Genomic DNA, 16,700 nt, shown 5'->3' on the forward strand with positions numbered 1-16,700 from the left:
CCGCAAAGGTGGAGAGGGGCCTTCAGTCTTCAATGAATCTCGTACCCATTTGTCTTGTGTCCTGGGAGGGCAGTCACTATTTTTTTTTTTTTTTTTTTTTTTTTTTTTTTTTAGGGCCACATTTGTGGTATATGAAAGCTCCCAGGCTAGGAGTCAAATCAGAGCTGCAGCTGCCAGCCTACACCACAGCCACAGCAACTCCAGATCTGAGCCACATCTGTGACCTATAGCACAGCTCGCAGCAATGCCAGATTTTTAACCCACTGAGCAAGGCCAGGGATTGAACCCACATCTTCACAGACACTATGTCAGATTCTTAACCTGCTGAGCCACAATGGAACTCCCATACTCACTAATTTCTAAAGCACTCTGAGAGTATGTGGAAGCTGCAAAATGGTGTTTATTTTTCAGACATCCAGCAGAGAATATCCTCATCCCGTGAGCTCCCATTCCTGTTTCTCACGCTTTAACTTGGCCCATTTCTTGGGCACAAGCTCCTCGTGGGCCTCCAGCCGCTTCCTGCCCGGCAGCAGCTCCTCCTGAGGACCCTGGGGGCTGGCAGCCTGGCTGCACAGGGCCTCCCAGAGCTTTTGTTTGATGGCCTTGCCCAGCTCCAGGCTGTACCTCTTGGGGGTCCCTGAAGGATTCCACAGCATTGGCTCCACCACTGCGTGGTACAGAGCCCGGTAGCCCTCTGTGGGGAGGCCGTGGATGGTCAGTGTGTCCTCTGACAACGGCTGTTGCTTCCTGGTTTCAGGAAGCAAGGCTCGGCCCTTCCAGGACGCTGTCCCAATGTCCCGGGGTAGTCCTTGGGTGGCAGCCACATGTTCAGCATATCTGCTCTCAAGATCTTGGCAGACTGTTACTTTTTTCTCCTTTGAACTTTCTTTACTCTAGCCAGGAAGAAAGCAGAGACGTCAAAGCTAAAACTTGAGAAGGGAGCTCAGAATAATTATCTGGGATTTGTGTCCCAGAGTCTTGGTTACAGCCACAACCAGCATTCATCTAGTGTTCTAGTTTACTGAATTCCTTCAGTTACCACTGTGAGCACTTCCCCATAACCCTGTAAGGTCAGTAGGAGACGGCTTTAAGGTCAAGGATGTTGGAATGGGTCTGCCCAGGGCCACACAGAAGGTGACCCACAGCTGTCCCCTACTAGTGCCACACAGGACCCTGAGTGCTCTGTGCCAGGTTCGGCTCAAAATCCCTTTGCATGTATTAACTCATTTAATCCTCATGAAACCGTTTCCAAAGTATAAAGGGATCCAGCCCACAGGCATCCTCAATGTTAGTCAGAGCTGGGATTTGAACCCTGACCACCTAGCTCCAGGGCGTTTCTGAGCTCTGCTGGCCACCATGGAGTCATGGAGCTAGACGTAGATCAGGCCCCTGGATGCCCAGTTCTACACGTAGAAGTTCATGGCCAGACCTGTGTCTCGCTCTGGGGTTCAAGAGTGTGGGTCTGGAGTTCCCGTCGTGGCGCAGTGGTTAAGGAATCCGACTAGGAACCATGAGGTTGCGGGTTCGGTCCCTGCCCTTGCTCAGTGGGTTAAGGATCCAGTATTGCCATGAGCTGTGGTGTATGTTGCAGACGTGGCTCGGATCCTGCGTTGCTGTGGCTCTGGCGTAGGCCAGTGGCTACAGCTCCGATTGGACCCCTAGCCTGGGAACCTCCATATGCCGCGGGAGCGGCCCAAGAAATAGCAAAAAGACAAAAAAAAAAAAAAAAAGTGTGGGTCTGACCCTTTCCTGTCCTTATTTTCCCTTCACGGCAAGTTCCTTTCATCTCTGCATGCTTTCAAGCCATTTTATCCTCCTTTTGAGCTGAGCAGAGGATAAATGTGCATGACCCTAGACCTCATACTCGTCATTATATCACGCCCCCACCCCCATCCTCACCCCCCACCACCCTGTCTTTAGCATCCAGATTCCTTTGTCCTCAAACGAATCTCTCCATCTCTCTAGCTTACCTCTCGCTCTCTCTACCCCATCACATTTTCTCCCCCACCAGCCATTCTCTACCTCATGGATGTCTCCTGAAGGCCTCCTGCACCTAGGTGAGCCTGGCTGCTGCCCCACTGGCCGCTTGCCCTTGGAACTGATGGGGTTTCTGATCCTGCCCCGCTGGACAGCTTTCATCACTGAAACCTCCTTGGGCTTTAATCTCTTCAGGGGTTTTACGTCTCTAAACTTGCGTGATACAGGGCAGCATTTCTCCTTCAGTTGTCGCCTGAGCACCAGTTTAACCAGGGAGAATGAACTGGCAATTAATGGGTTCTTGACAACTTCCCACGAAGAGGTGGTCCCAGGCATGGGGGCACCGATATTCTGCTTTGCACATGTTCTGGTTGTCCAGATGTTGGTCAGAGCTGGAGAGTCCACGTAGCAGTCCTGAAGCCGGGTGTTCAGTAAGATAGACTGTCGGAGTCCATAGGTGGGGATGCTGGGGTCTCGTCTCATATAAAGTGGATTCTAGAATTATAAGGGGGGAGAAAAGGAATAAAAAAGACCAATTCTCAAGCGGAGATTAGAAGGTCCATTTTGGAGGTAAAGGACTAACATCTCTTTATAGACTATTTCTTTCACACAGCTCTTAGAAATCTTTCTACATTCTCTCCACTGCTCTCCAAAGCCTGTGTACCAGGTAGGGAAGCAAGAGTAACGTCACAAGGTCACAGTGATAGTCAGGCTCTCAAAGAATGCAGCTTGGGCTGGAAGCAGAGGGAGGGTCAGGGAGAATTTCCAAGGAATTAAAGACAATTTCTGTCTCCTGGAAAGCAGAGGGAACCCATGGCAGGAAAGGACTGCGTGACAGGATCACTCAAGATTCCTCTTGTTGCTGTAGCGACCCCTCAACTTGCCTCAGCACAGAAATGACAGCAGGTAAAACCCTGCCAAAGCCCTGAAATCACTTCGGACCAGACTGCCCTGAGCCAAGAAAAGCTGCAAAGCAGGGAAATATCCTCTGGGGTCTATAAAGACAAAAGCACAATGTAAATGACGCCAGCCTCCATTTCCCGGGAGCCATCAAGAACAAGAGAACAATTTGGATAGATTAGAGTCACACACTTAAAGAGACCTGGCTTTCAAAGAAATGTCATCTATAAAAAAGTTAAATCACCTTACCATATTTCAGTTGCCTTAAATTTTATTTTAGCTAGCTTAGTAGGGGGAAGAAATATGTATTTCCTTTTCCCTTTTTCTTTTTCTTTTCTTTCTTTCTTTTTTTTTTTTTTTTTTTTTGCTTTGTTTTATTATAATATTTCTATCACCTGCCTTTCTCTGCCTCAGTCATGTATGGGCAAAGTGCTGTTTATTTAGTTTTGGGCTTACATGCAGGCAGTTTTGAACCATTATCTCTAGTATTTGTGATGTCACTTTGGTTTGTGATGTGGGTGTGGGTGGATGTTACATCATCAGATTTTTATAGTTAAATTAAGTTGGAAGAAGTCCTATTTTCTGCTGTTTACAGCCTCAGGAACTTCTGAGGTCTTCATTTCCCCCCAAATGGCCTGGGTGTATTTTGAAGGTCCTGGCATTCCTAAGAAGCATACTTTGCATGCATGCAATGCAGTCAAATATGCAGACCAGATTTGTGGCTGCAGGTAGCGAGATGCATCCTTACACGTGCGAAAGTGCCCTCCTCTGTGCACATAAAGAAGGTACTGTTGAGTTCTCAGAATAGCTGCCAAGAATAGGGACCAGAAATGAAAGAACACGTTTCTGAAGCCCTGGGCACCTCTCCCCTCATGTCTCTCGCGGGGAGAGTACATGGTTTCTGGAATGCGGTTTTATTTTACATCCCATGGCAAATGCAGTAATTAGAGCTGTTAGCGGTGTCAAGGGCTTGAAACAAGAACAAAGACACCTCTTCCTGGGAACTCTTGGGCAATGCCTCACTCCTTATCAGGTGCTCCTCCTGTTGGTGGTTTTGATTTTTCACATGCAGGATGCCAAAGGAGGCTCCCTTCCCCGGGGGAGGAGAGCGACATGATGGAAAAAGAGAGTATGAGTCTGGCAGGAGATCCTGGAATCACGTGTTGCCTGTTTGATTGTTTTTTTGGTTTTTTTTTTTTTTTTTTTTTTTTTTGTCCCTGGAGTGAATCAAAGTCTGCAAGCAGACAGCACCGCAGGCTGCCATGGAACCACCTCCAGGCCAATGGCATCTGGACCCATAGATGCTTGGGAGGACAATGGGGGCCATTCATCAGGGGTGAGCCCCAGCCTCACCTCCCAAGAGGTGGGTCCATTTTAGAGCAGGGCTTTGGAAAGGGCTTGTCTTTGGGAAGGGTTTGCAAATGTCTGGAGACAGGGGGGGCAGGTGGGCCTCTTTTCAAAGCCTGTGAATCCCAGAGAGGTGCCACCTCTGAGGCGACTGTCTGCCTTTACTCTCCATGGCAGGGACAGGAGGGAGATGTCGTGCAAGAAAGGCCTACCAGGAGCTGTCCTTCTGTTTCCCTTCTCTCCTTCCCCAATATGAGGTTGGCTTTCCTGCCCCACCTCTTTGCAGACACTCAAATGTATTTCCTTTCCTAAGCCTTTTACTCAGTGACCCAGTGACACTGCTCAGGCTCTAAGGAACACTCAAAATGTCCTTCTAGCACAGAGCTGCTCACACAGATGGTGGCTGAAACATACTCTTCAAATTCTACCCAATTCTCCCTTCTCTCCCCTCCTTGGGTCTCCCTCTGACTGACCCTGCCCCGGTAGGTCACTCTCACATTCCTTAGAACTAACTCAGGGTAATTTGGCCTGTGCTTTTTCTCCAATTTCAGTAAAATCTGTATCTACTGAGTGCTTACTTTAGTCCAAACATGGTTCTAGATACTTTAGAAACATCATCTCAGGAAATGCTACCAACAGCCCTATGAATGAGTTTGGGTGCTAGTGCCACCCCCACGTTATAGAAGAAGAAACCGAGGTCCCAGGCGCTCAAGGACTATGCTCGGGTCCCAAAGCTAGTAACCAACAGAGGCTGGATTCAACCCAATCAAGGTCTACACTACCCTTGCTCTTATCCAGTCAGAGCTGGCACTGAGCCACTTTGCCTCAGATCTGGTTGGTCTGCCCACATACACACCTGGACACAGACCACATCTGGTCCTACGCTTGTTATGAGACTATCTCTGGACTCAAGAGTTGGTCTGCCTGAGCTGACATCCCCAATCCACCTCTCAAAGGGCAAGTGAATTCACGATTCTGGACCTTACTTTCCTGATCTGTGAAATGGGGAGAGTAGTAGCGCCTACCCCAGGATCATCATGAGGAGGTAATGGGACAACACTTGTGAAGTACTTGGCCTGGCTCCTGGCACAGAGTAAGTGCTCAATAAATTAAGTTCTTATTGGAGTTCCTGTCGTGGCTCAGTGGTAACGAATCTGACTAGTGTCCATGAAGATGCGGGTTCGATCCCTGGCTCTGCTCAATGGGTTGAGAACCCGGCTTTGCTGTGAGTTGTGATGTAGTACTCAGACACAGCTCAGATCTGGTGTTGCTGTGGCTGTGTGTAGGCTGGCAGCTGAAGCTCCGTTTCAACCCCTGGCCTGGGAACCTACTGCCAGTGTGGCCCCAATAAGAAAAAAAAAAGTTCTTATCAATGGTATTAATATTGTGGCCCCCATCGCTCAGCTGACTTTTTCTTGAGCTCCTGTTGCTCAGGATCTGAGTGACTTAACCCAACATTTGATATCAACTTCATCCCAGGTCCATCTGATTTAGAGGCCAAGTGATGAGCCTCTTTTTTTTAATCAAAGTATAGTTGATTTATAATATTGTGTTAGTTTCAGGTATACAGTAAAGTGATTCATTTATATATATATATATATATATGTACATATATACATATACATATATATATTTCAGATTCTTTTCCAGGTTATTACAAGGCATTGAATATAGTTCCCTGTGCCATGCCATAAATTCTTATTGGCAAGCAATGAGCTTCTTAAATTGGGGAATGATTTCTGATCTGACTTGGGTACCAGGCCATTTCTTTTCCCATGATCCGTCTTCACTCAACATTTGTCAGATTCATGGACCTTTCAGAAATGATGTATCTATAGGAGCTACTTTTCCCCCCTGGTTTTAGAAGCTGTCCTGAACATCTCATGCTTTGTTAGATGGAATGGGAAGCAGGACCCAGAGGTTGTACAGAATTACAAAGTCAGGATGGAAAGACTCAATTTGGTCCAGGGTCCTGAAACCATGCCAAGAGTTTCCATTGCTGGTGGCAACGCTGGATCCAGAGAACTTGGGGTTGAGGCTGTAGGGCTTCCGTGTTGCAGAAAGGCCTGTTCCTCAGTTGGCTTCTCCAATGAACTTTTTTACTGCTGAGCTCAGTCTAAATATTCTTTATTTTCCACCCATCCTTTGGAGCTCTTCTTCCTGACATATCTAAATCACTGCTTCTACTTGGAAACACACCTGCCCTCTCTGAGGCTTATCCAGGCTGTCCTCACTGTAATTATTTTGTTTTATTTTGTTATTTTATTTTTGACAGTGGCATGCAGAAGTTCCTGGACCTGAGATTGACCCCTGGCCACAGCTGCAACCAGAGCCACAGCAGTGACAAAGCTGGATCCTTAACCCGCTGAGCCACGAGAGAACTCCTCACTGCATTTTTGGCTCCGAGAATCTTTTTTCTCCCTTTTCTCCTTTACTACCACCTCTCCTCTCTTTAATTTCTCTTAGCTCCTATTCTCTTTCTAAAGAGTCACTGACTAAAGAGTAAATTAAGGCAATTCATATTAATTCTCATCTTCCTTCTTCATACCCTACCCCCAAATTCTAGTGGAATTTAGCTGTTTTTAATTTCTTCAGAAGATGTTTTTAATACCCAGGCAAGTAAACTTCCACACCCATATGGGAACATATCTGAAACTGGTGATGTGGAAGTTTGAGGAAAAAAGAAAAACTTTGGATGAGAGAATTTGAAAAGATTCCTGAACCGTGATGCAAACTCAGAGGATCAGTGATCTAGACCACATGTGCCGAATATATACCTACCATGGGCCAAGTATGTGAAATGAGGGTGCTGTGCCCATCTTGCCAGCCCTTCTCACCTGGCTCTGAGATCTCAGACAAGGCTACCTGGATGCCCCACAGACACCTCCAACTCATTATGTTCAAAACCAAATTCTTTTTCTCCCCTTGTCTCTATCAGAACCAATAAATCGGAATTTCCATTGTGGCTCAGCGGTAATGAACCTGACTAATATTCATAAGCATGTAGATTCGATTCCTGGCTTCCCTCAGCAGGTTAAGGATCTGGCATTGCCAGGACCCCTAGCCTAGGGAAACTCCATGTGCCATGGGTGCAACCCAAAAAAAGAAAAAACAAAAAATGGAAAAACTACTATTTATCTTGAATTTTCCACCACGAGTTGCCAGACCCAGAATGTGGGAGGCAGGATCAGTAACAGTACTGTGCTGAGATGGGCCTGAGGCTAAAGGAAAATGAGGAATCTAGATTCTATTTACGATTTTGATATTTTGTTCATCATGAATTTTTTTGACCTTCATTCAGAGTTTTAAAAGATATTGCAGGAGTTCCCGTCGTGGCTCAGCAGTTAATGAACCCAACTAGTACCCATGAGGATGTGGGCTCAATCCCTGGCCTTGCTCAGTGGGTTAAGGATCCAGTGTTGCCGTTAGCTGTGGTGTAGGTTGCAGATGTAGTTCGAATCCTGTGTTGCTGCGGCTGTGGCATGGGCCGGTGGATTCAGCTCCTATTGGACCCCTAGCCTAGGAACTTCCATATGCTATGGCCCTAAAAAAAGACAAACAACATTAAAATTTTTAAAAAAATAATAGATATTGCATTAAAACACTGTTCATTAACTATACTGAGTATATTTTTAAATTGATTAAATATTTATTTCTCTTGATTACTGAGTTTTTTTGTTTTTGGGGGGGATTACTGACTTCCTTTTTTTTTTTTTTTTTTTTTTTTTTTTAGGGCTACACCCACAGCCTATGGAAATTCCCAGGTTAGGGGTTGAATCAGAGCTGCAGCTGCCAGCCTACACCACAGCCATGCCAGATCCGAGCTGCATCTGTGACCTACTCTGTAGCTTTCAGCAACACCGGATCCTTAACCCCCTGAGTGAGGCCAGGGGTCCAACCCCTTATCCTCACAGACTTGTTTTCCTAACTCACTGAGCCACAGTGGGAGCTCCTTACTGAGTTAATTATTGTGCCTGAGGCAAATGCCTCCTTCACCCTAATCCTAGCCCTGTATCACTCAGTAAGCATGTGTTGCTAGAACCCTGTAAGAATAATTCACCATGGAGTTCCCGTCGTGGCACAGTGGTTAACGAATCCCACTAGGAACCATGAGGTTGCGGGTTCAGTTCCTGCCCTTGCTCAGTGGGTTAACGATTCGGCGTTGCCGTGAACTGTGGTGTAGGTTGCAGACGCAGCTCGGATCCTACGTTGCTGTGGCTCTGGCGTAGGCTGGTGGCTACAGTTCTGATTAGACCCCTAGCCTGGGAACCTCCATATGCTGCGGGAGAGGCCCAAGAAATGGCAAAAAGACAAAAAAAAAAAAAAAAAGAATAATTCACCATGTGTTTAGAAGTGCAGTTCTGGAGTCCCACTATCTGGGTTCAAAGCCCAGCTCTGCCATTATGCGACCTTTAGTCACGCCATTTAACCTGTCTGCATGAGAGGGCTGGTAAGGGTGCCACTGTCATATGTGAAATGTGACAGCAAATACTGCACCCTGCCTAGAGTTTTGTCAAATCCTCAGTAAACGTTTGTTATTCTTGTTATCATAAGCAGACTTTTTCCAGTGCTCTCTCCACGGCATGACTGTCCTTTGAGCAGAAATCGTCTGAACTGGAGTTTCGAAGATACCAGGATCATGCAAATGCCACCAGCTGAGATCTAGCTTCTTGGCAAATCCTGCTGCCCTCAGAGAGGAATCCAAGCGAGAGCAGGCAAACAGACAGACACCAACATCTTCCTGGAGGCCCGGGGCTCCAGTCAATGCCCTCACTCTTTCCATGAAATAAAGCTGTTTAACGACTGAGGTATGTGAAGCATTGAAATGAATATCTCAGGCTGTTCCTTGCCAGGGCCAGGGACCACATAACTGAGCAAAGACCTTGAGCCATTACGTGCCCTGACCTAGACCTGCTCAGCTGTATTTTTAGCCTCTCGGTGCTGTTTCCATCACCTGTGCTGGGCTTTATGCTGGGAAAGTGAAGAGGGAGGCCTGGGGACAGCTAGAGGGATGTTGCTCATGGCAGCCAGTGGGGACAGGAGCTTGCACGTTATTTCTGAGTTCTGTTGTACAAACCTGATTTCAGGGGCGTGCAACATTTCAGGGGTATGTGTGGTTAGTGACACAGGCTCCTGAGTTCGGAAGGGTCCCAGGCTTGGCCTAATGCTCTGTTGTTGCCATCTTGAAATTTTTTTTTAATAATGATTTTTATATTTTCCATTAAAGCCAATTTACAGTGTTCTGTCAATTTTCTGCTGTACAGCATGGTGACCCAGTTACACATACCTGTATAGATTCTTTTTTCTCACATTATCATGTTCCATCACAAGTGACCAGACATAGTTCTCAGTGCTACACAGCAGGATCCCATTCTTGAAATTCTTAATAATTTTATTTTTATTTCCCACTGTACACAAGGCCAATAGAACAGAATAAAGGAAGGAGGTGGTGCCCTTTCTGCAGGGCAGTAAGACTATTACCGTGGTGGAATAAGCTACTACCATGAGGCATATGCACCCAGATTTGGCCAAATAAACCAGATTTTGAGCCCACTGTCTGCCCCTCTGAAACTAGGATGAGATGTGAAAGGACCTTATAAACTGTAGAGAGCTGTGTTCTGATTTGCTAAAAACTTTCCCTAGCATGCTATTTAAAAGTCCACAGTTCAGGAGTTCCCGTCCTGGCTCAGCAGAGATGAATCTGACTAGGAAACATGAAGTTGCGGATTTGATTCCTGGCCTCACACAGCGGGTTAAGGATCCGGCGTTGCCATGAGCTGTGGTGTAGGTTGCAGACACGGCTTAGATCTGGCATTGCTGGGGCTCTGGCGTAGGCCAGCAGCAACAGCTCTGATTAGACCCCTAGCCTGGGAACCTCCATATGCCGCTGGTGAGGCCTTAAAAGGACAAAAGACAAAAAATTAAAAAAAATTTTTTTTTAAGTTCACAGTTCATTCTGTCAATATCATTTTTTGTCTTTATAGTACTTTTTGTTCTCTGAAATTCACATTATTTTCCTCATGATTAGTCGGCCTCTCTCTTCCCAGTGTAAGTTCTTGTCTTGTTGGTGCTCTCAGCAGGCTCCTCACTGAATATTTGTTAAATGGAGGAAGGATCACATTTACTGAGTGCTTGTGCTAATGGTTTTACCTGCATGTACCCATTTTATTCACCTTCAAGGGGCTCTTGCCTGGGAGGGTACAAGTTAAGAGGTGAAGGATTCCTAGGTTCTGTTGGAGGAGGTGATTTTGGAGGTGGGGAAGGGCCCCAAACGGTGCAGAAGAGAGATAGTAAGCAGGAGTGAGAGACACCAGGTGGGATGTGGAGGGTGTGTCCCCGCGGACCTGGGCGGGGGAGGGGGGCAACATCCCCCTGCTCCAAAAAGGAGCCCAGAGGATTCTTGAATTTGGGAATGGCAGTGAAAACAATGCCTGAACATGATTATTCTTGCTGCGGCGCTGGGTGGTGTGGGTGGAGAGGGACGGAGCTGGGAGGCCTCGGGGGAGGTAGCGGCGCCTTTGGTGCCCAACTCTGGGAGCAGCTGGGTGGGGTGGGATGGGGGATGGGGTGGTGGTGGGGTTTGGGGGAGAGGTGGCGGGTCCAGCTCCCGGGTGGCTAGGGGGCGCAGGAGCCGGTGTACCTAAGGCGGGCCGGGGAACCCGCGGGATGAGGACAGCCCGGCCCGGTTCAGGGCTCGGCGAGTCTGCACAGGAGGACAGAGGTTCCTGCCGCCGCGCCGGGCGCAGGCCCGCACTTGCAGGTCTGGGACCGGGGACTTGAAAGCGCCCGGTGCGCCGCCCGGACCTGCCCCGAGGGGCGTCACCTCGGCGCTTTAGGCGGGAGCTGAGGGGAAAATCTCTGCCTGAGGGAGCGCGGGGGAGGAGAGAGAACCACGACAGACCCCGAGGGCGGGCTGGGAAGACCTTGCGGGGGAGTGAGAGGCAAAGGGCAAGCCACGCCGGGCGCCGAGAGTTTAAGGGAGCCAAGCACTCCGAACCCAGGGATCGAAGACTCTAAGAAAGCGTCATTGCCCCACCCACCTCTGGACTTTTTCATTGTCGTACGCTTTTCTTGCTTCTGTCTTATCTAATCTTGTGAAGGCCTTTTATTATTTTTATTTTGCAGATGACAAAGAGCTGGAAAGTTGCCCCAGTTGACAAAGATGTGCGATAGGATTCGGAACCAAGGCTCAGTGTGCTGTCTCTTTTGTGGCTACAACAGTTGGGATGGTGAAAGGAATTTAACATGTTCTAAGCTCCTACTGCATGTGTGTAAAAGTTTCCACGCATTATTTCATTTAGTACAACCATTTTTGGAGTAATTGCTATCAATGCCCGCATTTAACAGACGAGGAAATTGAAGTAAGAGAGCTGTTTTTCCTTTAAATCTGCCCAAGATCTTACAAGTGATCAAGTGGGATATGAACAGGCTGACTCCAGAGCACCCTTTTTTAAACCCCTGCGATGAGCCAAGCAGGGAAAAGCGGATTGCAAACTGCTGTTCTGATTATTACCGCTGCGGTTGAGCCCGCGTGTGGGTCACGACCCGAGTGAGGGTGGAGCAGGGGTCACTGGGCACCCGGCAGGCTCCAGACAGGCCAAACCTCCGCCTGGGGTCTTGAGGGCGGTGCCCCAGGCCCCGCCCCCTACCTGCTAGTCCGGCCCCTGAAACCTACCAAGAAATTGCTCCAAGGGTGGGCGGGCCCAGGTGAAGAGTGTGGGCGGAGACTGGTGTATGAGTGGCAGGCGCGGGCGAGACAGGACGGGCGTGCGCATCGGCTCCGCCCCTCGGGCCTCACCGCGGAGCCGGGCGGGCCCCGGGCGGCCGGGGCGTGGCGGCGCTGGGGAGGGCGGGCCGGGGCGGGGCGGTCGGGCGGCCGGGGCGGAGCCACGCTCGAGCCCAGCGTCCCGCTCCCATGGCCGCCCCCGGCTCCCAGCGCTGCCCCCTCTCCCCCGGGCCGCGCCCCGGGGCCCCGCACTGACGGCCCATGGCGCCGCCCGCCGCCCGCCTCGCCCTGCTCTCCGCCGCCGCGCTCACGCTGGCCGCCCGGCCCGCGCCCAGCCCCGGCCTCGGCCCCGGACCCGGTGAGTGAGCGACCCCCCGCGCCCGTCCTGCGCGGAGCCCGCCCGGGGCACCCAACAACGTCGCCCCTACCTTCTGGTATTCCTTCTCCAGCCCTCAGCGACGCCCCTCGGGTGGCGAGGGCCCCCACCTCAGGACCCGAGACTCCCCCAGGCCCCTCAGCGACGCCCCCAGGCCGGCGCCCTCTCTGTCTCATTACCTCCGAGACCCTTTCGCCAGGCTTCTCAGTGACCCTCCCCGGGACCGGACGGCTCTTCTGTCTCAGGACCCCCGTAACCCCAGCTCAAGCCCCTCAGCGACTACCCCCGGACCGGGACGCCCTCCTGCACCGAGCCTCTAGACGCTGCACCCCCACCCTAAGCCTCTCAACGACACCCTCGCGCCGGGCTCCCCTCCGCAACCCCCACAACGACGGCCCCAGGCCCCCCTCCCACCTATGTCCGCGGACCCCGCGCCACCCCTTTCAGAAGCCGGTGCAGAGGCGACGAGTGCCGGCGCCCGGCCCCCGGCCCCTCTGCCGGGGTCCCGGCTGAGCCCACTTGCCCAGCGCTGTAATTTCTGCCTTGTGAGCAGTCAAGTTGACCTGCCCTCCCTGCAGGAGGCAGATCGGGGTCCTGAGATCACCCTCTCTACCCGGCCGGAACGTCCCTCCCTCCCCCGCGCGGTGACTTTGAACTTCCCTTTATGACTCAGGTGCAGGTACAGCGAGAAAAGAGAAAGAAAGGAAGGGGTGACGGAAAACTTCTCCCCAACAGAGCTTAGGGGGCTTATCCTGAGAGTGCAACGCAGAGCTGCACTTCCCCGGGAGCCTCACACTTTAAACAGGGTCACCTGCTCCCCAGTCCAAGGCCAAAGCCAGGTCTTCCCAAGTCCCTAGACCAGGATGGAAGCTGAGACTTTGCTTAGCTTTCCCACATACCCTTCCTTGCAGCAAACTCTTCAAGTTTAAGAGCAGGCAAGAGGGCGTTGTCTGGCCCGGTTACATTTCTCTCCAGGTTGTTCAGGTGTTGAGAATTGGGCATTAGTGGAAGGGAGGGAAGGGTAAGAAAACCAGCCCCTGGGTCCTCACCCAGAGTCACAGATTGTAATGTTGGAAAGACAGGATTTTGCTGAAAGAAAATTTAGAGTTGCTTTGTTTACTTAACAGCTTGGATTAGTGATAAAGATAGGATTTGGTGTTGTCACTTAAACTGTGTGACTTTGGGTTGTGCCTTCAGCTCTCTGAGCCTCAGTTTTCTCATCTGTAAAGGAGGGATGACAACTTCCTGACAGGTTGTTGTGAAGATTAAAAGATATACTGCAAGTAAAATACCCACATGTAATAGGCAGTCACTTAACATATTTTAATAATACATTTTATAGAGCTTCACAGTTCACCAAGTGCTGGGCACCTCATTTGCCCTGGGAACACTTTGAGCTTCCAGTCTGATTAACCCCTGAAAAAGTCAAAGCTTGGCTTTAGATAGTGGGGGGGGGGGGGTATCTCCAAGTGCTGTAAACCTTAGGCTCAGAAAGTAGTTTCTGAGTGATCAGTGGCCTTGTAGGGGACTTCTACAAAAATTTCTGCAGAAGTTTGATCACTTCTACTGTTTGCCCTACGTGAGGAATGAAGGAGGGACTTTCTGAGAGCCAGGATATGTCAACATAACTGTAACCTAGTAACCCCTTAGCTCCACTTTGCCATCTGTGTGGTCAGGATTTAATGTCCTCTACGGAGAGAGAGGTATGGGTGGAAATAAACTGGTTCCTCTCTTGGAAAGGGCAGAGTAATAGCTCTGAAAATTGTTAAGTGAACCAGCTCTGTACTTAGGCTTGTTAGAAGGTGACATTCTCTCCTCAGGCACCCTTGCTTTGCTAAGGGTCAAAAGCAGCATCTCTGGAGTTCCCATCGTGGCACAGTGGTTAATGAATCCGACTAGGAACAATTGAGGTTGCGGGTTCTATCCCTGGCCTTGCTCAGTGGATTAAGGATCCGGCGTTGCTGTGAGCTGTGGTGTAGGTCGCAGATGCAGCTCAGATCCCGAGTTGCTGTGGCTCTGGCGTAGGCTGGTGGCTACAGCTCGGATTTGACCCCTAGCCTGGGAACCTCCACATGCCGCGGGAGAGGCCCAAGAAATGGCAAAAAGACAAAAAAAAAAAAAAAAAAAAAAAGCAGCAGCTCCTATGTAGTTGGAACCTCAAACCTTGGTGTGCTTTTATTTGGGAGTCTAGGGTAGGGACAAATAAATAACCATTATGCAGTTAGTGACCCAAGTTCCCAATTCAGTAAGCCTCACCAACTTTTTTCCATACCATTCTGATACATCATCAGTGCCTTTATGACTTTTCCTCTTTAGTTCCGGAAGCAGCTTTAAGTGTATATAACACATGGTCTTCAGCATCACATCCTGTCTAGAGCCTACCCACTAGTTTTTAAAAATCCTTTCCAATAAAAAACATGTTTTACTCTGAGGATATGCCAAACTTGCCATTCCATATTTTTTGATACTGTAATTTTCTCTAAAATTTTGTGGATGGAAAAAAATATTTCAGTGCTTATATTCTGCACAATTTTGTAATATTTAAATTACTGGTGGTTTGCATTTTTGAATGCTGACTTTATAAAAAACAGTTAGCTCATTCCCCATCAGTGCTACTTCTAATTACAGTGTGTAGCCAACCCCAGATGATCTCCCTTCTCTTCATTCTTTGAGATTCTTTCCCTTCCTTCATAACTGATAAGGAGGATGGTAGGGGTTAGTGGGAATCTAGACTCCCTTTGCAAGGAGGAAGGCAGGCAGGGCCATGGACCGATTTGGCTCTCTGAGGCGGATTCCCATCTGGAATTTACTGACCTGCAGGGGACAGCTGAGAGGTAGGAAGAGCAGAGAAGGCTGGGTGGACTTCAGCTATGAGTTTTCTGCCTAAGGCAAATACCTGCTTTGGTGTTTGACTATGTTTAGCAGCTATCGAATATGCATCAACAGAATGTCTCAGCTCAGGTCACTGTTTGCTGTTAACAGTCTTTTATAGTTAATGCTCATCCTCCTCCAGCTCCTCATCTACAATTTGACCCATTAGACAATCGTGTGTGTTGCCATAAAACCTATGAGTTAACAGGAGAGCTTCCATTGCACAGAGCCATGTCCCTCTTGGGGATTTAATTAATGTTAACAGAATTACTTGTGTAAGGTGGCGTTCCCTTGTGGCTCGGTGGGTTAAGGATCCAGTGTTGTCACTGCAGTAACTCAGGTCACTGCTGTGGTGCGGGTTTAATCCTTGGCTCTGGGTATGGCCAAAAAAACCCTAGAATTACCTGCTGTATACAGCACAGGGGCTGAGAAGCATGAAAAGGACCAGTGTGCATTACTTTGATGTTTTGAGTATTTTAGGAAACACAGAACTGTCAAAACTAACCTGGTATCAAAGAACTCTGATATTTTTTGTGAAAACTTGTTTTGGACCCTAGACAAATCTAATTAATGTTCGAGGTAGGCTTTTATAAATTTTTTTTTTTTTTGTCTTTTTGCCATTTTTTGGACCACTCCCATGGCATATGGAGGTTCCCAGGCTAGGGGTCGAATTGGAGCTGTAGCCGCTGGCCTACATCAGAGCCACAGCAACACGGGATCCGAGCCACGTCTACGACCTACACCACAGCTCACGGCAACGCTGGATCCTTAACCCACTGAGCAAGGGCAGGGACCGAACCCGCAACCTCATGGTTCCTAGTCGGATTCGTTAACCACTGTGCAACGACGGGAACTCCCGCTTTTATAAATCTTAAAGCAAAAAGAAGTTCCATTTAGGTTCACTTCGAATAAACAGCAGGTTGATACACTTAATATAGATATTGATATACTCATGATTTGGCATATTTGGATCAACAGCAGTAGATGATGGAGATAAATATGTTGACTTATAGTTTTACAATATATTAGGGATTTTTTTTTTAACAATAGGGATTTTTGGTGATGGGCAATTGACCATATTTAGATTTTTTGAGCCTGTAATATCATCTGAGGCTCTAGGTCGGAGGTCAGCAAATGTTTTTTGTAAAGGGCTAGACAGTAAATAATTTGGGCTTTGTGGGCCATGTACTGTCAGTTGCAATTATTCAACTCTGGCTTTGTAGGGCAAAAGTGGCCATAGAGAAAATGTAAATGAATACAGGTATGGCTGTGTTCCAATAAAACTTACATGGACACCGATGTTTGAATTTCCTGTAATTTTTATATTTCACAAAATATTCTTCTTTTGTATGGCTCGTTTTTTTTTAGTTCATGGGCCATATTAGAACAGGCAGTGGGCTGTTTTAAAAATTTTAAAAAGAAATTCAGTGTGGTTCAGTGTAGACATAAAGAAAATAATGCCTGCCTAGGAACCAGTCCATGGTTTATTCAGCTATGCAGATG

General features: G+C 48.5%; 2 protein-coding genes across 6 annotated transcripts in view; one reads left to right on the forward strand and one right to left on the reverse strand.

Annotated features, from left to right (window-relative positions):
• Positions 1-380: 380 nt before the first annotated feature.
• On the reverse strand, positions 381-12,683 carry C14H22orf31 (chromosome 14 C22orf31 homolog). 2 transcript variants are annotated; one of them, XM_084993597.1, is made up of 3 exons: positions 12,506-12,683; positions 2,023-2,472; positions 381-893 (listed from the first exon to the last, which is right to left on the reverse strand). In XM_084993597.1, the coding sequence occupies exons 2-3, from the start codon at positions 2,458-2,460 to the stop codon at positions 432-434; spliced, it is 900 nt and encodes a 299-aa protein (XP_084849723.1). In that variant the 5' UTR covers positions 2,461-2,472; positions 12,506-12,683; the 3' UTR covers positions 381-431. The 2 variants fall into 2 exon arrangements, with proteins under 2 accessions (XP_084849723.1, XP_084849722.1); XM_084993596.1 differs by lacking the exon at positions 12,506-12,683 and adding an exon at positions 3,127-3,360.
• KREMEN1 (kringle containing transmembrane protein 1) overlaps positions 12,129-16,700 on the forward strand; it is a 69,817-nt gene continuing 65,245 nt past the window's right edge. For all 4 annotated transcript variants that reach the window (XM_013990380.3, XM_013990381.3, XM_005657346.4 and 1 more), the window contains exon 1: positions 12,129-12,308. In XM_013990380.3, the coding sequence (XP_013845834.1) occupies positions 12,212-12,308 (97 nt within the window). In that variant the 5' untranslated portion in view covers positions 12,129-12,211. The remainder of the gene's footprint in view (positions 12,309-16,700) is intronic.

The sequence above is a fragment of the Sus scrofa genome, chromosome 14 (genome assembly GCF_054392235.1).
Source record: "Sus scrofa isolate SSC_HxYL_T2T_F1_AM1 chromosome 14, Sscrofa_HxYL_maternal_Yorkshire_Landrace_v2.0, whole genome shotgun sequence".
Taxonomy (NCBI): domain Eukaryota; kingdom Metazoa; phylum Chordata; class Mammalia; order Artiodactyla; family Suidae; genus Sus; species Sus scrofa.